This window comes from Chelonoidis abingdonii, chromosome 26, assembly GCF_003597395.2.
Source record: "Chelonoidis abingdonii isolate Lonesome George chromosome 26, CheloAbing_2.0, whole genome shotgun sequence".
In the NCBI taxonomy this organism is placed as follows: Eukaryota; Metazoa; Chordata; order Testudines; family Testudinidae; genus Chelonoidis; species Chelonoidis abingdonii.
The window spans coordinates 11,785,983-11,810,841 of NC_133794.1; the positions used below are offsets into that span (position 1 = coordinate 11,785,983).

Below are 24,859 nucleotides of genomic sequence, written 5' to 3' on the forward strand. Positions count from 1 at the left end.
CTGGTGACCTGACCAGCTGTTCCAGCCAGAGGGGGACAAAGGACAGCTGAGAGGAGAGAAGCCCAGGCGACCCTGTTTACTTGGACAGACGACAATGGACAGAGGTGGGGCTTGGGGGAAGTGATATCAGACGCCCTGCTGGAAAGCACAGGGTCTCTGGACTGGAGAGAGGGAGCAGGCAGAGCCCAGCTGGAGGCAGGAGAGACTTAGATGTACCGTGCTGAGAGAGGCCAGGCCTGAGGGCCCTGAGAGTTTCCTGTGCAGTGTTCAGACGCTCAATAAACCCTCCTGTTTTATGCTGGCTGAGATTTCACTCTGGTCTAGAGATCGGGGGCATTATTCCCTCTGGGAAGTGGAGGCCCTGGGGGTCCAGAGTGAGTGGACTCCCTGAGGGGTCCCACGGTGAGAGACAGGCATGGTAAGGCTCAGAGAGGTGCAGCTCCAGGAGGCAAAGGGGCTTAACCCCCAAGAGAGTGGACCCCCAAGAAGGGCTATCACACTGAAGGGAATTCCCCCCAGGGACTGTACTGGCCAAGAGTGGCATGACCTCTGAGTCCGTGACAGGTCCTGATTCTATCATCTCAGATCTGCTTAGACTTCCTCAGGGGAAGTTTGAGTCGCAAGACTGAGGTCCCAGTTATGGTGGTACGCCCTGAATGTGAGATTTGGGCATTGGACTATGACCTATGCACTGAACTCTAAAGGAACTCTTTGCAGCTATGAAGGTCACCATCTCTGCTATGAATCTGCACCTCAATGAATTGAACTCATGTCTGTATGTATATTGATCTTTTAACCATAGTCTCGCTCTTTGGTTTTTTAAACATATTTTAGTTTAGTTCATAGTAATTGGCTGTGGCGTGTATTTGGGTAAGATCTGAAACATTCATTATCCTGGGATGTGTCCGATCCTTTGGGACTGGTAGAACCTTTTGTTTTACATGATGAAATAAGATTTACAGAAATGTTCATCATATCTGATGTGGGTACCTGGATGGAGGCTTGAAGCTGGATCACTTTAAGGGAACTGTGTTGTGTAGACTTTTGAGTAACCAGTAAGGTAATAAAGAAGCTCTTTTATTCTGGCTTGGTAAATCTAAGTATTGGAATATCCACCAGCTTTATGGAATTTGGCTGTCCCATTCTTTGCAGTTCACCCTAATTGAGTGACCACAGCTGGATCCCCACTAGGACCTGGGTCACAGTAGCATAGTCGTGCTTGGATGCACATTATCACAGGTTAAGGGTTTTCAGATCAGAACCACACGCTTGTCAAAATTTTATTTTGATATTGGAAAGTTTAAGGGTTAAAAATTAGTTACAGTGAGTGACCCATGATCAAGATCTTGACAGAAAAAGCCGGGAAGAATTGTGCTCACAGAGGGGGTTGTCTTTTGAGAAAAAGACTCCAGAGCAGGAACTGAAAAATCTGTTAATTGTTGGTGACAAGGAAGCAGACCCAGCGAAAATGCTTGCGGTGAGAAACTAGCAGCTAGAACTTGAACAAAAGCAAAAAACTGCTGATATGGAAGGAGAAGCCATTGAAAGAGAACACCAGCATTTTAACATGAACAAAAAATGGCAAATATTCAATTGCAGGAACTAGAAGCTAAGGCAAAAGTGGACAGACTTAAGCTCCAACTCAAGAGAATAAAGGAACAACAGGAACTGTATCATACTGGAAAGCCAGCTCCTCTCAGCAGCAAAGATGGGGATAGAATCTATCCAGTGTGTAAGAATGTTGGTATGTTGTTGGACTCTAAGCAGTTGTCTGCGTGTTACCAAATTTATCCCAACACTGCCACCTTTTATGTAAATGCTTTTACTGTGAGCTCCGGTGAAGGTAACCCCATAACTTGCGCAGAGAATGTAAAAGTCAACGGTAAAAGCTGTTTAGGGCAAATTACAGCTTCCAGCATCACTCTTGTTAAAACAGATTTTGTCAAAGACGAAGATTATTTACCAGATAAGAGTGTGAGTATTGTAATCCTCTGTGAGTTTACTGTAAGTGTGCCTTTAGCTAGAATTCATCTTGAATGGAATGGTGTTAAACATTATAGCTGGCGAAAGGAAGTTATTGCTTAAGGATCTTTTGATTGGGGATGATAAAGCTTTGTTCAGTTAGATTAACTTAAACGAGTCACAGGAGAGAAATAATCCTGAACCTGTGTCTATTAGGGGCAAGGATTTGCCTATGAAGGGTTTCTCCAGATGTTTTTCTGAGGAAGATGGCTGTTTATCTGTGCAAAGAAGCAGTGCATATGTGGAAGAAATTGTGGAGTATCTGTGTGGTATCTCAGAAGTGAATCTGGCATTAGATAAGGCTCAGGAAAATATTTCTCCAGAGCAAATTAAAATTGGTGACCAGGTTAAAGCCCTAACTGAGGAAGGAAAGGGTACAGTCTTGGTAAGTTATGGATTGTTGGCAAGGTTAGTGGAACATGAGTATCCCTATACCCTACCTGTTAGCAGTGTGGAGAACTGTGACAAGGAAATGTTCCTGCGTCTGTTAGGGGTAATGACTTGCCTATTAAGGAAGCTACCTCAGTCTCCAAGCAATTGTCCGTGAATAGCCATGTGTGCTGGGGCAAAGGAAAGGATATTCCAAGCTATTTGTCCGTTAAAGGGTGTGACGCAGTAGGGAGCAGGGTGGATTGCCCCGGGAATGTCATTTAGTTTTACTGAGACTGTCTGCATGGGAGATAGGAGAGCAGGGGATGACTTTAGGTGAGGGACGGTACCTGAGCCTGTAACCTGAGCCAGGAAGGGGGGTGGGGTGAGTCACCTTTGTCTGGGAAACTGGACAAAGGGAGAGGGGGAGAGAAGGAGAGGGAGAGAGCCGGCTGGAGAGGTTTTTGGTTTCTGTTTTGGGCTGGCTGGGAAGAGGCAGGGAACCCCAAGTCTGGGGTCTAAGATCCTTGCCCCCCAGAGGGACCTGGCTGAGGGGTCCTGGTTGTACCTACAAGCCCTGCTTGGGACTGTGTTCCTGTCGTCTAACAAACCTTCTGTTTTACTGGCTGGTTGAGAGTCACGGTGAATCACAGGAAGTGTAGGGGGGTGTGCAGGGCCCTGACTCCCCCACACTCCGTGACAAAGGGAAATATTTCTCCAGCTCTTTTCTGTTTGTAGAGCAGACAGAAAAAGTCTGTCAGCCTATGATGGTTGAAAATTTATCATTTAACCCAAGGCTGATTCTGGATACCACTAAAGCCCAAGAAGGAAGTGGTCCCGAATTTGTGCTTGCTAGGGATGATGACATTGCAACTAGGTTGCATCCAGCTGGTGTCATAAATAGCTCCCACAGACCAAGCGACTCTGGTGTTTCTATTTTGCCTGTTGCTAGTGTGTTTCTGGGTAAAGATATGAGAAGCATGTCTGATCAGGGTGATATCACAGCCAGGGCACAAGAAAAGCATGAAGGTGATTTGACTATGTTACCCACTGACAGTGTGGAAACTTGTAACAAGGAAGAGAATACTTCTAATCTTTTGATTATGAAATCTAGCTGTTTACCTGAAAGGGGGTTTTGTGAAAATCCTCCTGATGGGTCAGAGGTGATTCTGGATTTAAGTGAAATGCAGAAAAAGTCTGTTGCTCAGCAAAATATTCCTTTAGAGCAAGCCCTAGGCAGAGGTGAAAGTAACTTAAAGGACTTACCCGTACGCTGGAGTCCTGAGCAGGCATGTGTGGAGATGAGGAGGGGCCTTTAAATACCCATGCCCTTTAAATCAAGATTTAAAGGCCCAGGGGCTCCAGCTGAAAGCCCCGGGGCCTTTAAATCACCCCCGGAGCAACCAACTGGAGAGGCAGCTGGGAGCTCTGGGGCGGTTTAAAGGGCCCAGGGCTCCAGCCACCACTACCACAGCAGAGCCCCGGGTCCTTTAAATCACCACCGGAGACCTGCTGCTGCTACCCCAGGGCTCCGGCAGTGGGGCTCGAGAGGCGATTTAAAGGGTCTGGGGCTCCAGTCACTGCAAGGAGCCCTGAGCCCTTTAAATCGCCAGCCTGGGGAAGCTGGTCTGGTCTGGCACGGTGTATTGGCTCTTGCTGGTACGCTGTACCGGCCTGTGCAGGTTTACTTTCATCTCTGGCCCTAGATGAAAAGGGTAAGTGCAGAATTTCTGTGAAAAATGAGTTGTTGCTTAGAAAGATTCCTGAAGAGGAAAATCTTCAGGGATAGTTTTTGCAAGCAGTTTGCTGCCGCTGATGGGTGTAGAAATGATTCGATTGAGTTAACTCAGGGTGAATCGCTGTATAGAGAAAACAACAGTTTGTTTGGGAGACTTGTTCCAGGTCCTAACTGCCAGAGCTTTCTGAGGTGTATAGATCCAGGGCCAATCGGTGGGGGGGGGGCCAGGAGGGCCATTTGGCCTGGGCCTCAAGCTCAAAGGGGGCCTCAAATTTAGACACTTGTTAATTTTTTGGCATTTGATAAGTTTTGAAATTTGTTTTTATGTGCATCCCTATCAGACCAAAATGTGACACATTCTCTCAGCTTAGAGCTGAAAAATATAAGCAAACAAGAGATGTGATTTGATAGAAGACAATTTTTTTGTTAACCGACATAGATTGTCATATTAAAGAATTCATGTTCATAATTAATAATAAAAATATATTTGTTCTGATGGCACAAGATTAGACGATGATGAGCGTGTCCTCTCAGATCCGCTGATTATAGAAACAAACCACTACTAGTGCCTCGTGCTGGATCAAGTGAGTGTTGAAAGGTAGAGAATTGTTACATTTTAGTGTCTTTATAGTTTTACGTCTAGTTGACTAAGGAATTATTTTATATGTGAGAATTCTTCATTGTTATCTTCATATGGTAGCTTAAAGAGGTGACTGGTTGGTTGGCTGAGCCCTAGCTTGGTAGCTTGGCCATCATCATAGGCTTTTGTAGTCTATAGGCCCAAATTCAAGCTGAAAATTTGTGAGGACAATCTTGTACAGTGAGTATCGTGAGGACGCGTTTGAAATTTTTGGACATTATCCCTCTGTCTGTATCCGTGCCTGTGTTTACTAAATATGTGTCATCCCTTTGTCTTCATCTCAGCCTGTTATATTACATCTTGTATGCTTGAGTTTTGATTTAGTGATAAGGATAATAACCTGACTGTTTCATTGTGTTCTTAATTAGTATTCCTTCGTTTTAAGAATTTTCAGCATTTGTGTACATGTTTACAGTAGAAGATTTCAAGTGTAGATAAGCTACTTATTTATAGTAGACTATTTCAGGCGTGAATAGGTTATATATTGACCAGATAGATCACTACGAAGAGGTGATTTGAAAGTGGTGCAAGCAAGAGATGGCGAAAACAACTGAGTGAAGAAGAGCAGCTAAGAACTCAAAGCCAATAACTTCATTTCTCAAACCACTGGAGAAAACACCTTACCCAACAAACAATGCTACAGATAATAAAACCCCTGCAACTGAAACAGGTGATATTTCAATGCCAATACCTGAACATGAGGACAGTAGTCAAGGAGGAGATGTGCCAACAGTAACAGATGCAGCAGAAGATCCTGTTTATGGTCAAGAAACTCAACAGCAACAGGAAGATGTAGCAAGAGCAATTCATGAATACTACAGGTTTGACTATGACAGACATCGGAATTATTGGCAAGAGCACTGCTGCCCAAATGCCATCTTTTCTTCAAATTAGGTGTTTAGAAATTCCAAGTAACATTCCACGAGATGCTGATAATCCTGCTTTCCCTACTCGTCTGCTGATGAAAAAACTCTTCCAAATGGTGAGACACACAAAAGAGACTGGTTATGCTGGAGTATGGAGAAAATCTCTGTACTGTGCACTCTGCTTCATTTTGAACAAAAGTGCTGCAAATGCATCAGTTCTCTCTGATCAATCAGGATGGAGCATCAACAGAGGTTGGAGGGAAGTTGAAAGACCAAATACTATCACATGAGAGCTCAACGTCCCACAAAGAAAACGGTCAGTCAGTAGGGCAGCATCAGCTGAAAGTTCAAGTGACAATTTACTCGACTGAACTCTCTACGGAAACTAATAACTGGAAAAAACTTCTTGAGCACATCCTGAATGTCATCCTTTTTCTTTCTGAGCGGAGATTGGCTCTCTTTGGTTCCAGTCAATGTATTGGTGATTGTCCAAATTGAAACTTTCTAGGCACAGTTGAGCTCCTCAGCAAATATGACCTACTTTTCTCAGATCATGTTAAACGTGTTTGAGAATTGCAAGTGTCAAAAGTGCGTGCAAGTCCAGTCTCTCTCCACACAAATACAAAATGAATTTATTGAGCTATATGGGTCATTCGTGCAAACAATAATTCTTGAAAAAAGAACAAGAGTACTTGTGGCACCTTAGAGACTTAGCCCACGAAAGCTTATGCTCAAATAAATTTGTTAGTCTCTAAGGTGCCACAAGTACTCCTGTTCTTTTTGCGGATACAGACTAACACGGCTGCTACTCTGAAACAATTCTTGAGATTTGCAATGCCAAGTATTTTTCAGTCATTGCTGATGTCACTCCAGATTGTTTTCAAGGAACAGACTACTATGGTTATTTGATATGTTAAGATTGTAGACAAAATTTTCAACTGAAGAAAAATTATCAAACAAAATAAACCTCACGAGAAAAAAATGGAAAAGAAATTGCTGCTCGGGTACTAGCAATTCTAGAAGGTTGTGTTAGATTTTCAAGTCTGCATTGGTCAAGCCTATGATAGTGGATCTAATCTGGCTGGGAAATACAAAGATGTACAAACAGTTCTGCTTGCGCATAATTCAAACTGTATTTTCTCCAGCTGTGAAAACCACACACTAAACCTTGTAGGTGTTGACTGTGCTGAATCATGCAAAGAGGCAATTACTTACTTTGGAACTGTTCAGCGAACATACAATCTCTTCAGTAGCAGTCCAGAAAGGTGGGAAATTCTGAAGCAAGATCTTCCTGTTTCACTCATCGGGATGTCCAATACTAGATGGTCTGCATGGATGGATGGTGTTCAGCCTGTTGTGCAGCATTTGAATTCAGTGAGAAAGACTTTAAATGAGCGTGAATCTCGCAATCTCACTGCAGAGGCTCGAACTGAACTTCAGTCTATTCAGAAGCACATGTCCAAATTTGAATGCATTCTGATGTCTTCTTTGTGGATGAAGCTACTTACAATGATCCATCAAACTAATCTGGTAATTGAGGCAGGGAATGCTATACTTGATGTTGAGAGGGATAACACTGAAAGTCTTAACAACATTCAACAATTCATGAACAACGGGATGCGATCCTGACTGAGTCCAAATTAGTAGCACAGAATATTGGCATTTCATCTGAGTTTTCCACCAGTCGCCTTACCTACTGAATCCAATGCCGAGCAGCTTTATAGGGTCAATGTCTTCCTTGTCATCATTGACTCTATTCAATCAGGTCTTACATGTCAGTTTGAGTCACCAACTAATTTGTACTCTTTTTGGGTTTCTTTGGCAATGCAACAGATTGAGTAACGAAGATCTATTTTCTGCAGCTGAACAATTTCAGCAACAGTAGAACAAAGAAATCTCAAAAGATCTCAGTGACGAGGTCGTCTTTCTCAAACAAATATATTCCATGAACTTAACATTGCATTGCAAGCCAAAGGAATTGCTTCAAGAACTCTCAGACTAGGACTCTCTGGGGTGTTTCCTAATACCACAATTGCATTACATATTTTTGCCAGTTTGTCTGCCTCAGTGGCTTCAGGTGAACGCACCTTTAACGTGTTGAAGCAGGTAAAGAACTATCATCATTCAACTATGGGACAAGAGCGTTTTAATGGGCTCACTGTGCTTAATATCCACTGTGATATTGCACACGGGGGGGATAGTGGTTTTGAGCATCGGCCTGCTAAGCCCAGGGTTGTGAGTTCAATCCTTGAGGGGGCCATTTAGGGATCTAAGGCAAAAAATCTGTCTGGATATTGGTCCTGCTTTGAGCAGGGGGTTGGACTAGATGACCTCCTGAGGTCCCTTCCAACCCTGATAGTCCATGATTCTATGAGAGCTAGATTTTTCCTCAATAATTAGTGCATTTGCACAGAAAAAGGCTAGAAAAACATTTGTTAAATAAGAGAATTCAAATGATGTCTCACTCATTTTTTGGTGCCTTATTTTGTTTTCATGTGTCGTCATTTTTTATTTTAATTATGGCTAGGGGACCTCAAAAGCTGGAAGTGGCCCGGGCCTCTCTGGACCTCTGAGAGGGCCTGTATAGATCCACTGACTTTGCTTTAGAATGACCCAGTATGGATAGCTTTGAAAAGGTTTCAAATGAAATAAAAATGGTTAGAGAATTTAAACAGCCCTAAAAGCTTAACCAGCTTGTTGGGGAGACAATATTGTCAGAACACAAATGTCTCCATGTTGATTCTTTAAGGAAGCAGTCTGTGACTCAGGTACTGAGGAAAGATTGGGTTACTGGTTACAAGGATGCAGGGGAGAGCAGGAAAACTCATCTCTTGATATTTTGGATATGACTTGTAGTCGCTTAGTGGACTTGACATCTGATTCCATGTAGAGGAAGAGGTTGGTTAGGGAAGGACAAAAGAACCTGGAGTCTAACATGCTAGTGAAAATGGATGGAATCTCTTTAAGGCAGAGTCCAGCCTTGGAATTGGTAACGCTTGAGGATCTGAAAACTAGTAAATAAGCTAGTGTCTGTGTTGATGCAAATTACCTGACTGACTTGGGGGAAACAGACTTGCCTGTACTTGTTAGCAAAAAGGACACACCCAGCTGGCCAATGGATTCCGTTCAGCAAAAAAGTTCAGATTTTGACCCTACTGGATAGGGAGGAAGGGAAGGATCAAACCTTGCAAATAAAAGCCAGAGGTTAACCCTAAAATACCAAAACCCCAAGGCTTTCAATTTTAACCACTTCCTACGTTAAGGAAGACCCTGAGGTCAAGAAAAAGCTACAAAGATTCAAAAGGAATAGTGAACAAGCTGACCTAAAGAATGATTTGTCTAAACCAAAGGCTTGGCATGACAAAAAACTGTAAATGCACACTTGTGATAAAACTGAAGTTATTGCTAAGGATTGTAACCAACTTGTTGCTGATACCAAGAACTTGCAAAAATGTACAACATGCAGGGTTTTTTTGGAAAAACCCTTGAACATGTTGCGGGTGATGCATAAGAACTCATTATGGTGTAAAAGCCTTCATGGTTATATTGTTTCATTACATGACAACACGCACTACGTTAAAAGGCCTGGTGATACTGATATTTCTCAGTTAGTGCTTGTATCTAATCTTGAAACTGTACACAGCAGAAAAACCACTACAAGCTTGAACTGGTGTGCACAAATGGGAACTGAAGTACAACAGCTGAATGCCAGAGTAAGTGCTCTTTCAAAGTATCAGGGGGTAGCCCTGCATCTGTAACTTTCACTCCATGCATCTGAAGAAGTGGGGTTTTTACCCACGAAAGCTTATGCCCAAATAAATCTGTTAGTCTTTAAGGTGCCACCAGACTGCTTGTTGTTAACGTAAACACAGCTCATATCAAGGTTGGAAGGTCCTTAAGGTGTATTCAAGACCTCTAATTTCACCCTTCCACACCAGTCTCACGTTGGGGGTATGATGCTTGGCTAGAAAGGGTTAAACATTCTGCAAAATAAGTAACCCACAGAAGACGGGTGGGGAGATAATGTTTGTGTTTTTGTGTATTTATATATGTCTGAGTAGGGTAGACAATGTAATCAATAGTCCCTGTCTATGCTGTATTCTGATCATTCAGAGGTCAAAAGAACATCCTATCATGTAAATGAATTGTAAGCATGGGACATCTCAGTATTCATCTCTCTTTGAAATGTACTGTGAATGGCGGAGGAACAAGCAAATGGCCTTATGGTAATTTGTATAGCTAAGTACCAGTAATGGACATCCCTCAAAGTCATCCTAATTATATTTGTTCCCCGAGGAATTCCAACTTGTCAAAAGACATGAAATTGTATAAAAGATCCTTGGGTCCTGATTCTGTCATCTCAGATCTGCTTAGACTGGAGAAGAAAAGGATTTTGTATGTGGTTTTTTCACTACTGAACAGAGAAGAGAGTAATTTTAACAGTTTTATTGGCATTAGAGTTACAGGTATAACCCTGCAGATCAAATGGGATAATAGAGAAGATGAAGACGGACAGCGTGTGAGTGTATTCCGATTAGGGAAAGAGGTTCTTCTCTGACATTGGTTCCATCCTCTCAGCCTGTTCAGTTGGAGTTAATTATCTGAAAGGAGGAAAAAAATAATCAACCACATCTGACTGTTTCTCAAGAGCTTTCAGCAGAGTGGCATCAATCAAAGGAATGGAAGCATGAATGAAGCCGATGCATTATTAAATCTCTAAGCTGGGAAGGCTCCAGATTGCCAACCCTAAAACTTCAGTTCCTGATAAAAGGTTACAGCACATAAATACTTATGTGCAGAACTGGGAACCGATACAGATTGGCTGGAACAGCTGCCATTAATCTCACTGCCTCTGCAACTTTCCATCTCTTCTGATAGACTTTAAGGCCAGAAAGACCATGAGTTCATTTAGTCTGACCTCCTGTATAACACAGGCTTTAGAATTTCATCGTTACCCTGGCACTGAGCCCAACTTGCATTTGGCTAAAGCACTTTTACCAGAAAGGCATCCAGTCTTGATCTGAAGACATCAAGAGATGGAGCATCACCCTCACTGTTAAAAATGTGCCTTCATCTCACCCAAGTTCTTTTCTCCCTTCCGGATGCTTCCTGCTTAGCTTCCCCTATTATATATGGTCTTTTTTGGTATTATATAATCCTTTGACTATCATCTGTTTAATTCCATAACTATACTACAGAAATCAGACATGGTTCAGAGAAGCGAAATTCCTAACTCCAACAGTTGGAAGTAGATCCCATGGCTGGAAGTTGAAACTAGACAAATTCAGACTAGAAATAAGGTGCAAATTTATGACAGGGAGGGTAATTAGCTATTGGAACAATTTATCCAGGGTCCTGGTGGATTCTCCATCACTGACAATTTTAAAACCAAGATGGGATGTTTTTCTAATAGATCTGCCCTAGGAATTATTCTGGGGAGGTTCTATGGCCTGTGTTATCCAGGAGGGCAGACTAGATGAACACAATGGTCCTTTCTGGCCTTGGAATCTATGAATCAAAATGAAGTGTATTACTCTGGCATTGCACGACCTCAGATTTATAGACTTTTAAGGGCAGAAGGGACCACTGTGATCATCTCATGTCAGTGGTTCTCAGCACAGTGCTGCAGTCCAGGTGACATCCTCAGGGCCATACAGGTAGTTTTGGATGCGGCCCACAATGGTAAATAGGTTGAGAACCACATTCTTGTCGGACCCTCCTGCTTAACCCAGGCCAGAAAGAACCTCATTCAGTGATTCTTGCATCCTAGTTCAAACTGCAGTTGAAACAGCATCTCTTCTACACAAAGACATTCAATTTTTGATTTAGAACACTTCATGCAATGAAGAATTCACTACTTCCTTTGATGAGCTGTTCTAATGGTGAGTTCCCCTCTCTGTTAAAATTTGTGTAGCTTCGTATTCCAGCCACTGGATTTCGTCATGCCTTTGTCTGCTAGATTAAAGAATCCTTCAGCCTCAGATATGATCTTTCTGTGTAAATATGTCTAGACCACCGCTTCTTAACTTTCTCCCTTCATTGCTGTTTTCCATCAAGGCTAGCAGGGGTGAACATCACATGGGAGAGAGTTGACAGAAGACATGGTTAGGATCCCTTCGCATCTAAGTGAGATTACAGTCTCATGCCAGGTAATGATCAGATCTGGTAACCAACACCCAGATGGAAACACCTGAACATAAATTATAGCAATTCAGCAGGGATAATAATACTGCAAACTGAATCTCAAGTGGAAGAATGCTGAATAGCAATCAATCTGATAGATCCCCTTAAGCAATGCCCTTAGGAGATGTAGCTTTTGGCTGGTTCGGCCTTGTAGAAGAGATTGGTTTGAGAAAAAACACATGGTTAAAGTCATCTATCCACCCTCTCCCATGCTGCAGCCACCATGTGTGAGATGGTTTCTAGCCACACTTTTCGGCATGAGTGCAGAGGCCACATTTAACAGACACGTGTCCTGCAGCTGGCTCAGAACAGCTGACATAATTAGAACAAAACAATTGCAAGCAAGAGGTCTTTGTCTGCAGCGGGGTGTTTCCTCATTGCACTTTCCCTTCTGTGCAAAGCTAACTTACGTTATTGATCCAGGAAATGTAGGCAGACACCCGGGTGAACACCGTGGGCTTCCGGTACACGTTACAGCCCGAGGAAGAAACAAAGCTGGTCACTCCATGGACATAGTACCTGCCATTCACCAGGCAGTTCAGAGGGCCCCCAGAATCACCCTGCAGAGCAAAGCCAAAGGGCAACAAAACTTGGCACAAATTGCAACAAACAGCAATGCTTTGCCCTTCTTAGCACTTTCCAACAGACAACCTCAAAGTGCCTTCAATGCTCCACATCTCCCCTTCCCCGGTGAAGTAGGACTATCTCTGAGTGAGGCGACGGGACAGAATGGCCAGTATTAGAATACAGGCATCCTAACCTGTGGAGCTCATTGCCAGGGGATGTTGGGAAGGCCAAAACTATAACAGGGTTCATAAAAGAACTAGTTAAGTTCATGGAGGATAGATCCATTAATGACTATTAGCCAAGATGGTCAGGGATGCAACCCCATTGCTCTGGGTGTCCCTAGCCTTTGACTGCCAGAACTTGCGAGTGGATGACAAGGAATGGATCACTCAATTTCCTGATCTGTTCATTCCCTCTGAAACATCTGGCATTGGCCACCATTAGAAGACAGGATACTGGGCAAGATGGACCCTTGGTCTGATCCAGGATGGCTGTTCTTATGACAAATCCTCCTGGGCCATCGACTGGTCCATACAACTCCTCTTCCCACAATATATAGGGGAATGTCTGGTGAATTCATTTCTTATCAGCACTTATATAACCCCCCCGTGAGTGCGGGCTCTCCCTCTGTGCCCGATCCACAGAGGATACGAGTCTGTTACATCCCCCGGTAACACATGTTGGCTTTTCAGCGTATGCTGCAGCAGCTCCTCCTGCTTTTAGTTCTGGAGGCCCCCAGTTCAGTTCCTGGAGTGTTGATGGTCAGACTAGCAGCACTGCAGCCGGCATATCTACAGTTCATTCAGCATGGCAGCTGTGCGAAGCCTTGTAAGGGGTTACTGCAAACTAACGCAGCAGCTGTCAAAGCCCCAACGCAGCCTGACTTTCAAAGACAGAATGCTGAGCTGGAAGTCAGCACAGGAGAAGAGAATGGAAAACTGAGGGGTCACTTGGATAGTCATTTTTTTCCAGCCCTAACCACCTGGAAAGAGGACAGTGAACATTGAGGGAGTATGATCACCAGCTTCGACCCACCAACCCAAGTAACATACAATACCCAAGCTTAACCCCTACACATCACCTCCCTCCCAGGAGACAGAGCGCCCTTCTACAGGGTTATTCATCTGATCTGAAAGTGCTTTGGCAAGAAATTGACTAATGTGTGACGCAGAGAGGAAAAATGACTGGCCCGAGATCACACAGCAGGTAAGTAGAAGAGCCAGGAACAAAGCCCAGGTCTCCTGACTCCCTGTCCAGTGCCACTCGACCACAATTTAGAAACAATACCAAAGTGTAACCGTTATATACAGCACCTCCCTCCAAGGAGGTGACAAGAGCGGCTGAGACCCTGGGATGCTCTTGCTTGGTTCAGTCGCACGGCAGTTACCTGGCACCCAGAGCGCACACCGTCACCTCCGGCACACACCATGGTGTTCTTGACCGTGGAGCCCCAGTAAGTGGAACCGGAGCAGATACTGTAAGAGACGACGGGAAGTGAAGCTTGCTGCAGGATTTGAGCCAGCTGCCCATTAGCTGCACAAAACACATTAGAGACCCGGGGTTAGTTTACAAGGACGATGATCCGTTTTCCCCCCAGACACTTGGGGTGGAGTTCTGGGCTGCAGGATCAAATGCAACCAACTTCGGTATCTAGAATCTCTTTATATTTTCTTACTCGTTGGCCGACTTCTTATCCAATATATGAGCTTTGCTGTGCAGATCCCTCCCCTGTTATGGAGTTATGGCCATAAAACTTGGCTGGGAATTTGCTTTCAATAAGCTCTAAAGCAAGGGATTGGAGTCAGTCTGGTGTTATGGACACATCTCAGGATCCCCAAATTATAGGTCATTTACTGGACCTGATTCTGAGCTCATTTTTATTAGTGTAAATTACATGCAACTTCAAGAGTTTGACACCCAGTGTCAAGATCAGAATGAGGCCCAGCAGTTCTTAAATTTGCTTTAGTCTCATGCATTTTCTGGAAAAACAGGAGTTTCTAAAGGCTGCACTGGTCCTGGGTACCACAGCAAAGTGAGAGTGCAGGATGACCCCACATTTCCCCAGAGTGTTCTCAGGGCTCATGTGAATGAGTGAGCAGATCTCCAAAGGGCAGCTGACTGCAGCTCTGACACTCCTCCACAGCGTGTCCTGACTTAGCTGCTGCAGCCGGGAACAGCATTGTCCTGCATATCAGGTTGTTTTGTAAAACCATCGAGGAGGAATGAAGTGAGGCCAAGCTCCCTCTGGAGGGGGAACAAAAAGGGTTTAGATCTTATGCACCAAACTACAGACCGGGGTGGAATTCTGGTCCCGTAGAATGGCAAAACTCCCAATAGGGCCAAAATTTCACATAGGTCTTGTGTAACAAGTGATACTTTGGCACATTCTATAGCACATTCAGTGGGAAGGACTTTGCAAACCATTAACAAAGCCATGGGTCGCAACAGCTCTGAGTGGTCACCACTGTTTTATACAGGTGGAAACTGAGGCATGGAATGGTCTGGGGTCTTTTCAAACTTTCAGGAAGTTTGGGGGCAAACCAGGGATGCTAGTCACATCCAAGCCCTACCCACCTGCAAGCCTGTGCCCTCAATCACTAGGCTGGAATGTTACTGAATTACGGCACTTACTGCTGGTCAAGCCCCAGCCAGTGATGTAGCAAGGATTGTTGTTTGGCAGAATCTCGCCTGAACTGGGCAGAGCGCCCAGCTGCACATAGCTGTTCAGAGACGCGCTCTGGGAGAGGCGGAGCAGAGCGATGTCGTAGCTGCAGAGGAACAAAGGAAACTGCGTCAAATGGCCTTTCAAAAATGGGTGAAAATGGGCTGCATTTAAGTGACCCCGCTGTTGCTGATGGTAAAACCTAGGCTGGGGCTTTCAAAGGAGGTAAGGGATAGCTCAGTGGTTTGAGCATTGGTCTGCTAAAGCCAGGGTTATGGAGTTCAATCCTTGAGGGGGCCATTTAGGAAACTGGGGTAAAAATCTGTCAGCAGGTTAGTCTAGATGACCTCCTGAGGTCCCTTCCAACGCTGATATTCTATGAAAGGAGCCCCAATCAATTGAAAGCAGGGAGTGGGACCACCGTGTTGCATGAACACTTGACAAAATTACTGTACTTCATGACAGATACTGGGGGGTGGGATTATGTCGTTCAAATTTTTTCAAAAATTGCCATAGACCTCAAAATTTACACCATGGACACGTTGCTGATCCCGATCGACAGCCAGTTGGAACTGGGCACCAAACTCTTTGCTCTTTTGAACAACCGAGCCCTAATGTCCCATAAAGAATGCACAGAAAGGGCTGACTTCTGAGTCCCTTCCTCAGGTACATTCCCACCGAAGGACAGTACAGAGAACTGAATGAGGACCCAGCACTGGGCCTTGTATTATTAAGCAGATGCTGGATCAGGTAGCAAAATACCTGTGCTCATTGCCAGCCCAACCCAGAAGCACTCAGTACCATCAGAAGCCCAGCTCCCCAGCGGGTAGTCTGACGGAAGATCCTTACTTTTTCCATACAGACCATCTTAGGTCACAATATGCAGGCTCAAGTGCTACCATGATATCCATTGGAGTTGTATGAAGACACTGGCCAAACTGGAGTCTGCTTTCCTCATCTGCAAACACTGTTCTGCCTGTGCAACTCTACCTCCTTAGGCCCTGGTCTGAACCTATCTATTGCACCAGCGAAGAACACTATGGAGTGGGACCCTGCTCCAAGATATCCATTTGGCTTCTGATTTTTGAATACTGTCTATACTGGGTGCCTGCCAGCTCAGGCTGTATATCACTGAGCATCTCAGGAGGAAGGGTGCTCTAAGTGCAGTGCATTCTGATTTCTTCAACTGCATGTAAGGAGCTTGGACTTTGTGACCTTAGCTGTGAAATCCCTTAACTGAGCCATGCAGGCGGCAGGTGTGAAAAAGGAGGCGCCTTACCCAGCAGCAACGTTGTTGCTATTCCAAGAAGGATGGATGAACTTGCTTCCCACATTCAAATTCTGCTCCGTGCCATCATTCTGATTCAGGTTGTACTCACCAACGACCACCCGGAAAGTCAAGGATCTATGAATAAGAGGAACAACCTGTGATGTGTTGTAAGGTGCCAACTTGGCATCGATCCTCCGTCACCCGCAAGTCCTGACGGCATCATGAGGCCACTGGAATGTGAGCCAGTCCTCCTCTCTCTACTTCTGAGGGGAAGGGTGCTGAACATAATGTTAATAACTAACCCATCTATAGCTCTCTCTCATCAGATCTTCACAATCTTTGATGTATTTATCCTTGCAACACCTCTAGGGGGTAGGAAAGTATTACTGACTCCATTTTACAGATGAGGAACTGAGACCTGGAGAGGCTAAATGACTTGCCTAAGGTCACATAAGAAGTCTGTGGCAGAGCAGAGAACCAAACCCTGGTCTCCCAAGTTGTAGACTAGTGCCTTAGCCACTTGTCCATCCTTCCCCTGAGTAGGAATCACCATACTGGATCAGATCCAGGAACTCATTGAAGATTGAGTATAGGCCTAAGGACTGGGCCTTGAATTATTAACTAGATGCAAGATAAAAAGTAACAAAGTCCTGTCTGTGAGGCCAGGACCAGCTGCTCCAGAGGAAAGTTCAAGAAACCCTGTAATGGGCAATTAGTGAAATAAGCTGCACAATGGGCATTTTTCTGCCTAATTTTGGTCCTGGCTGAAGTTTTTCCATTGAAACATAATCTCATAAAAATCACAGAAATGTCAAGTTTAAGAGGTCATCTAGTCCACCAGTTCTCAAACTGTGGGAGACAACCCCGTTTTCATGGGGTCACCAGGGCCAGCATTCAACTTGCTGGGCAGGCGGGCTGAAGCCTGAGCCCCACAGGCTTCAGCCCTGAGTGGGAGGGCACAAGCTTCACTTGCCTTAGGAGTCAAAGTTTTTCCTAATATCCATTTGGATGAAAGACAGCTTTTTTTTTTTGCACCTAAAACTAAAATTTGAGGTGAAGAATTATTTTCCGTTAAATTTTCCAGTTTCCTCAGTGAAAATCCAAGAATTTTCATTGAAAATGGTTTTAGGAAAAGCAATTTTAAAAACATGATTTTGGTTTTTCTATAAAAATGTGGAAATTCTGACAAATACTGAGGGAAAATAAAAGAACGATATACATTTCTTGGGAAAATAATTAGCAGTTTTCAGCTGGCTCTAGCTAGCACCCCCTAGAAACACTTGGTGGTTGGATTCTGCCCTGCAGTGGGGGCGTGAGAGAAGAGGTGTGTGTTTTGGCACACTGAGGCCCCACCATGAAGGCGGATGAGCTACTTAAGTCATGTTCGGATCTGATGTGCTAAGAGCTACCAACATTGCATTGATGGTAGTTTCAGATGCTGCTTGAAATGGGCAGAGTTACACACAGGAGACTGCGTTTGTAGCACGCTGTGCGCCCGCTACAGGTACTGGCTAGGGTTAGAGGAGGCTTAGCCCCCCCCTCGCCTCGCCCAAATCTCTCTGTTCAGCCACGCCAGGGCAGGGTGTTGCAGGGGGAGGGTCTTGCCTATGCACTAGATGATTCCCAGCAAGTGGAGCTAGATTCCTCAGTCCCAGCAGGGATCGCTGGCTCCTGAGCAGTGCTCCTTGGGAATGGGAAAGAGGAGATCCTGAGGTGATTATGGGGGAGAATGGCAGTCCCAAAGGAAGGGGAATCCTGAGACCCTGCATCCAACAGCGCCTGGGCCAGGAAAGGAGAGGGCACCACCTGCCTGCGAACACATGTCTCATGTGATGCTCACAAATTCAGAGCCCATTCCAGCATTGAGAGCCTATGGGTCAGAGCGGGGAGCCGGGCCCAGCCTTGCGGGACAGGCGCAGCAGTGGTGGGGTGAAAGTGGGCGGGCTCCTCCCCCTCCTCCTAATATTTTCACCAGCCACCTATGGCAACAGGATAGGAGTTGTCACAGCCCCTAGCTACAGAGCCTTGAGTCTTTCGCTCAAGCTGTAGCAGCTCATGCTTTCAGTTCTGGAGAACTCTGGTTCAGTCCCCGGTGTGTTGGCCGTCACACATGCTCAAGCAACGTACACCCATAAGGATGCTTGAGGGGCAGCCAAGAAAGCTGCAGGCATACAACAGACATCCAGAATAATGAGATAATAACGTAGCATGTAATGATGTATGATTTAACCATATCCTGCCAGCCCCCCTTTTTAAATAGCAGAAAGGAACGGCCTAATGCTCCATTAGTAGAAATGCATCAGCCAGAATTTCTCTGGGTCTGAACTGATTTCAAGGCTGTAACAGATCTTTGAGGGTCACCATTTTGTTGTACGTTTAGCATTTTAAAACAAGTAAGAGAATGCCATAATTGTTTTCTTTTGCATGGCAACTGAATGTTCCTGTTCAAAATGTTCTGTGTAAATTAATTCTGTTTTGTGTGTGAACGAGGAACGTGTGGGTTAAGAGATAAGTGTGAAGGCTATCGCTGAACCAGATAGTCTACGGAGGAACCAGAGTCAGACGCAAGGAGGCTGCAACACACCCCTATTGAAATGTCAGAGGAGGGCAGACTGATGACTCTAAAGATGAGGCACATCAATGGGGACAAGACAGCATGGGGTAACTCCCTGAGAGACTTGATAAAAGAACAAGATAAATTGTCATTTTCATCCTTTAAGAAAACAAGCACTTGTCAAACAATTGATTATAGCATGACGGTGCAAAACTCATTGGTCCCAATGAAGGAAAAATCACTATATAACAAGGTGCCTTGCCATGAAACTTTGGGTTCGTCCTGCCAAGACTTCCCCAGAACATCGTGTCGCAACCGACAGAACCTGGCTCCTACCTCCCCATGATCAACCTAGCTGGTCACTAGATTGATCCAGACACTGGACTGGTAACTATAACATCAACCGGTGGGACAGTGTGTGTGTGTGTGGGGTGTGACTGATTGCATATGGTAATTGTTGTATCTTCAATCAATGCAGCATATTGCCTTTTCCCCTGAAAAAGATCCTGTGTACTTCTTATAAGCATAACACTCATCCTCTGCTAAAAGCACCCCACTGCATCTTCTCCTTGGCTTCAGATAGCAACTCCCCTCCTTGCCCGGTGCATTGCCAGTTCCCACTCCTGCTTTAGACCCTTATCTCTCATCTGATTAAAAAGTCTCTTTAATGGGGAGATAAACCAACCAACGACCATGATCTCCATTACCTGTCCACGCAGTGAGCTGCAGTCATCACCCAGTTCTGCCTCACCAACGTCCCACCGCAGGTGTGATACCATTGTCCACCAGAGTAATACTGGAGGGAAATCTAGATTTTGGGTGACAAAAGGGAAAGAGATAATAAGACAGCAAATATCATAATGCCACTATATAAATGCACATTACACATCCACATCTTGAATATCATGTGCAGTTCTGGTTGCCCCATCTCAAAAAAAAAGATGTATTAGAAATGGAAAAGTACAGAGAAGGGTAACAAAAATGATTAGGGGTATGGAACAGCTTCCACATGAGGAAAGAATAGAAAGACTTTGGACTGTTCATCTTAGACAAGAGATGACTAAGGGACAATATGATAGAGGTCTATAAAACCATGAATGGTGTGGAGAAAGTGTGTTATTTACCCCTTTACATAAATACAAGAACGTGGGGTTATCCAATGAAATGAATAGGTGGCAGGCTTAAAAACAAACCAAAAGAAGCACTTCTTCACACAACGCCTGGTCAACCTGTGGAACTCATTGCCAGGGGATGTTGTGAAGGCTAAACTATAACTGGATTTAAAAAAAGAATTAGATAAAGTCATGGAAGATATAAGCCAAGATGGTCAGGGATGCAACCTCATGCTCTGTGTTCCCTCAGTCTCACTGCCAGATGGTGGGACTGGACGACAGGAGATGGATCACTCAATAATTGCCCTGTTCTGTTCATTCTTCTTCAAGCATCTGGCATTGGCCATTGTTAGAAGACAGAATACCTGGTCAGATGGACCATTGGTCAGGCCCAGAATGGCCATTCTTATGTTCTCTGGTGGAAGAGAAGAGCTGCATTTTAAAGAGGAAATATCTCACAAAGGAAGCAACACCTCTCATCATCCCAAAGTGAACGTGCATCAGGTGCATGAAGAAAGAGTCTTGCTTCTGTATGCACCAGGCACATCACGTTATCTGGTTTAAGCATTGGGCCACGGTTTATGGACTTCGTCTAAGCAGGATGTGCCCTATTGATAATGGGGCTGAAGGAGCTTGTTGGCTGGGGCTTCAGACACATTACCTAGTGAAAAACAAAACAAAACAAAAAAACTCCATGAAACAAGAAGCTAAGGGCCAACTGGTCAGGGCTGGGGTCCACATGGAGGCATTTCTCACAAAGCTGGACTGGCAATGTGGCCTTGTGCCAAGGCAGTAACAGCAAAGAATAGAGATGCCCACTTGAGATGCCCACCATCCCAGACACACGCACACCCCTCTCTCACCCCATGATAGGCTCAGGTGAGAGATGGATCCAAGCCTTGAAGTTTGGGTCAGTCTCTGGATTTCTCCAGGTTGGGAATTCCAGTTTGAGTCAGTCCTTCCTCTGTGTTATACTAAATGCTTCTCTTACAGGCAGCTTTGGTGTTGCTATGCATGTTGTACAACACAACTTGGGCTTTAGAATTGGCAAAGGCAAATCCCACGTGGCTTCCCAAGCAGGAAAACCATAAACCTTTGGCTTTCAGCCATGATTCAGCTGCTATTTCCTCCTGGGAGTGGCTAATCTGCACACTCAGGTATTCTGTAGGCCATTCCATCTCTGCGCACCCTCCTTGGGTTGTTCCTGGGAGGACAGTTAGATGGAGAAGGGACTTAGAAGTTGACATTGTACCCACCTGTGATGGCCATGCACCGCGCTGTGCATTACTACCCCCAACAACACGCCCATTGTCTTCCAGCAACTCTTCCAAGCAGTGTCCTTCAGGAGTAAAGAAGGAACAACATCTGGAATAGCTTCTGTGTTTTGCAGGAGGAACCCCAAACCCCATCATGTCCCTCTTTCCACCACAGGATGGGTGACTAGACTTGCTTTTGCTCCTTTTCTCGCGGAGCCAGGAAACGTTCTCTAACTCCTCCGAGATAGAGTTTGAGAAGTGAAATGAAGGGATACGAGTGCCAGGCATCCCAGCTTTAATGATGGGGGGTGGAGGGGGGCAGATGTTCAACCTCACTTAGCACACACAGCGGGGGCCAGTTTTCCAGGAGAACTGCATACACATTGTGTGTGGACCTCCTGAAAGTCTGAAGCACCCCAGTGGGAAATGTTAGGAGCAGCTAGGGTGACCAGCTGTCCCGATTTTATAGGGACAGTCCTGATTTTTGGGGTCTCTCTCTTATATAGGTTCCTATTACCCTCCACCTCCATCCAGACAGCAAGTGTGAAAAATCGGGTCACCCTAGGAGCAGAGCAACTTTGAAAACCACGAGGCCCCTAGGGACTAGGGAAGAGATTAACTTCTGGATGCAAAATGGACATATCGTCTCTTTCAAGGCAATGGAGGATTTTCCTCATGTAGATGACTGCCCAGTGCAGCAAAACCAGCCACAGCAAACCACATTTCAGTGAAGACTTCAGTCCTAGCTTAGATTTCAGTGGCTCTCCCCAGCTAATCTCTATTCTGGATGTGCCCCTCCAGCTACCTCTTTGGGGTGGGGATTTTTATTATCTATGTTCTATCAGTGCCAAGCACAAACAGGTACCTAGGCTGGTTGAAGCCTCTAGTTGCTACTGCCACATATGGTATATATGGTAACTGATAAGTTCTTAGCACCAGAATGCAAGACATCACTGCCTCAAACAAAAACCCCCCCACCCCACTTACCACAGAGGACAAAGACAGCAAGGAGAAGTAGTTTCAGCATCATGAGCGAATGGCAGGGACCACCTCAGTCACTCCACTGCCTGTATGCTTCCTGGGCTTCTCTCTCATACTATGGCTGGTGTTAAATAGATTCCTATGGGAAGGAGGGGATGGGAAGAAGTGCAGGTGATTTGGAAATACAAACAAAACTCCTTTTCTAACAAAACACCTGTTTCATTCTTGGTTCCAGTGACGGTCAAGGCTGAGACCTGGCATTGAGGGCGCCAGACGTCAAACTCTCTGGAGAGTTTAAAAAAAAAAAAAGGTTGTTTTACAAATCTAGAATGTGCTCTGAGAAATTGGAAGTGCAGAATCAAGTGAGCTGGGGGTGGGGGGTGCCTGAACAACAAACTTGGAACCAGTTTTTCCATAGCTGTGCCTCCTCTTGACCTCAGCTGGAGTTGTGGGAGCTCAGGGTTAGGGCAAGAATTCAGTTTTTCAGAAAAAGAAGGTTTTTTTGCTCTGCATCAGGACAAAAGGAGACCTTTTGAACTTTTTCATGGAAAACAACACGAAGGCCTTCTCCTTGACTAGCCAATAGCCCTGTTGTCAGGACATGCACCTAGGATGTGGGAGACACAGCTTTAAGCCCTTGCTCTGCCTGATTTGGAGCAGCTGGGATTTTCAGAAGATTGAAGGGAGTTCGGTGCCATTGAAATCCAGTAGATGATGGGTGTTTTTCTCCCTTAGGATACTTTGAAAAATTATCAGTAGGAGACCTGGGGGGGGCATCTTCAGGGGTTGGAGAACCGGAGACATACACGTGATCAAGCAAAAGATCAGTTGAGGAAGTCTACAAGGGTCACATAGGAATTCTTGTCTCTTATCCCACATACCCCAACACAGAGCGTACATGACTAACAAGATTCAATACATTTATTCTCTGCCTTGCTCTACGATATTAGATCTTCACGTATTCTCCGCTAGAATCTAGTTTCCCTTTAATAGTCAGATCTGCACGTAAAACTGGCAGAGTAGACCCTCACAGCCCAAGTGTTCCCCAGCCACTTACAATATGGTTGAAGTTTCTAGTGTGGATTGGACCTATGTGCATTGACAGACTCGTGTAACTGAGACTGCATCTCTAACACGGACAAGGCTTTGGCCCAGTTACACAAACCCCAACTAAAGTCCTTTCTATATTACACATTATACTCGTGTTATGAGTGGCCTTGTGAAAGCTGTATTTGTACCACACTGGGCCTCGGAGCCTTGTTTGGCTCTGTTACGTGAGTTACAAATGGACCGTGACCGGCTAACCATTTTACATGTTTCCTATTGATATGACCACTATGCTGTTTTGCAGCCTGAAAACTTCCAGCTTTCTTTGTGTTTGGGGAGCTGTTGCGATAAACACACGTGATTGTGGCCATTGGAAAGCAGCTGTAATTGGGTCACAAAGCGTGCTGTTGGCAACACGTTCTTAAGCAGCCCACTGGAGAGTGTACATTACGCATCCCCGGCTATACAAGAAGGCCCTTTTGTGCCAAGCTACAGAGGCTTATACTTTCAGCTCTGGAGATCACCGACATCTGCCATCCCAGTGAGACACCTTCCTAAAGGCACTCAAATTCATGGCAAATGCCTCCCAGAACAGAAGAGGTCAACCCTGCTTCTGAGAGATCGGGGGAAGAGAATTTAGATACAAAACGTTTCTTCAGTGTAGCTGCCATTGGATTTGGTTCTGTGTAGTGGCTGGAACACGCTTTCTAAATGGATAGCTTCCTGCCTGTACTGATGATCTATAGTATAGTACGCATCTCAGGCAACATGACTCATGAGTGCCCACCACTGTCTTAGGCACTTCCATAATAATAAATTAATACCTAGCTCTTCTCATCAGTAGATCTCAAAGTGTTTACCAAGGTGGTCAGTATTGTTATTACAGGTGGGGAAACTGAGGCACAGAGGTGGAGCAACTTGCCCCAGGCCACCCAGCAGGCCAGTGGCAGAACCAGGAACACAACCCAGGACTCCCAAGTCCAGCATTATAGCTACTTACAGCAAACTGCCACCGTATGACCACCATCATGAGACATGTGTCTTCTCAGGCTTTGTCTACACCCAAGTTGTACAAAGCTTTAACTATAGTTAAGCAGTACCAACCCACCAGTGTGGACACATTTATACCGGTTTAAGAAGTCCCTTTACTCATAACTTTATTCCCATACAGCAAAGGGAATAAGCATACCAATATAAGGCAAGTTCATACTGGTATAACTCCGTCCACAGTAGAGAGTTGTGACAAACAGTTACATCAGTACAAAATCTGTGTGTAGAACAGGCATTTGTTTCTTTAGGTCCAAGACGTGAGTGTGACGAACTGGGACTGTTCCTAATGTTTGCTCTGAATACTGTGTTGGTGCCTCAGTGTCCCCTAGGCAGTTCTTAAGTATCTTGGTGGTGGGATAAGGGTGTGTGATTGCTACAGAGGAAGGGGCCAGTGCCCCTAACTGCCGGGCACTCTGCCTCCTAGCAACTGATGGCCTGGGCCCCTCCTCTGCAAAGGTGCCAGCTGAAAGTGTTGGAGACAAAGGGATCAGGTGACCTCCTGGCCCGGGAAAGGAGCTGAGCAGAGAGGAGGGGCTGGAGGG

The 24,859-nt window shown here is 45.1% G+C and overlaps 1 protein-coding gene across 1 annotated transcript; it reads right to left on the reverse strand.

The window, feature by feature from the left end:
• Nucleotides 1–10,066: 10,066 nt before the first annotated feature.
• On the reverse strand, nucleotides 10,067–21,476 carry CELA1 (chymotrypsin like elastase 1). Its single transcript, XM_032786832.2, has 7 exons — nucleotides 21,240–21,476; nucleotides 19,579–19,679; nucleotides 16,327–16,452; nucleotides 15,017–15,153; nucleotides 13,773–13,918; nucleotides 12,229–12,378; nucleotides 10,067–10,236 (listed from the first exon to the last, which is right to left on the reverse strand). The coding sequence occupies exons 1-7, from the start codon at nucleotides 21,393–21,395 to the stop codon at nucleotides 10,219–10,221; spliced, it is 834 nt and encodes a 277-aa protein (XP_032642723.2). The 5' UTR covers nucleotides 21,396–21,476; the 3' UTR covers nucleotides 10,067–10,218.
• Between the last annotated feature and the right edge of the window lie 3,383 nt (nucleotides 21,477–24,859).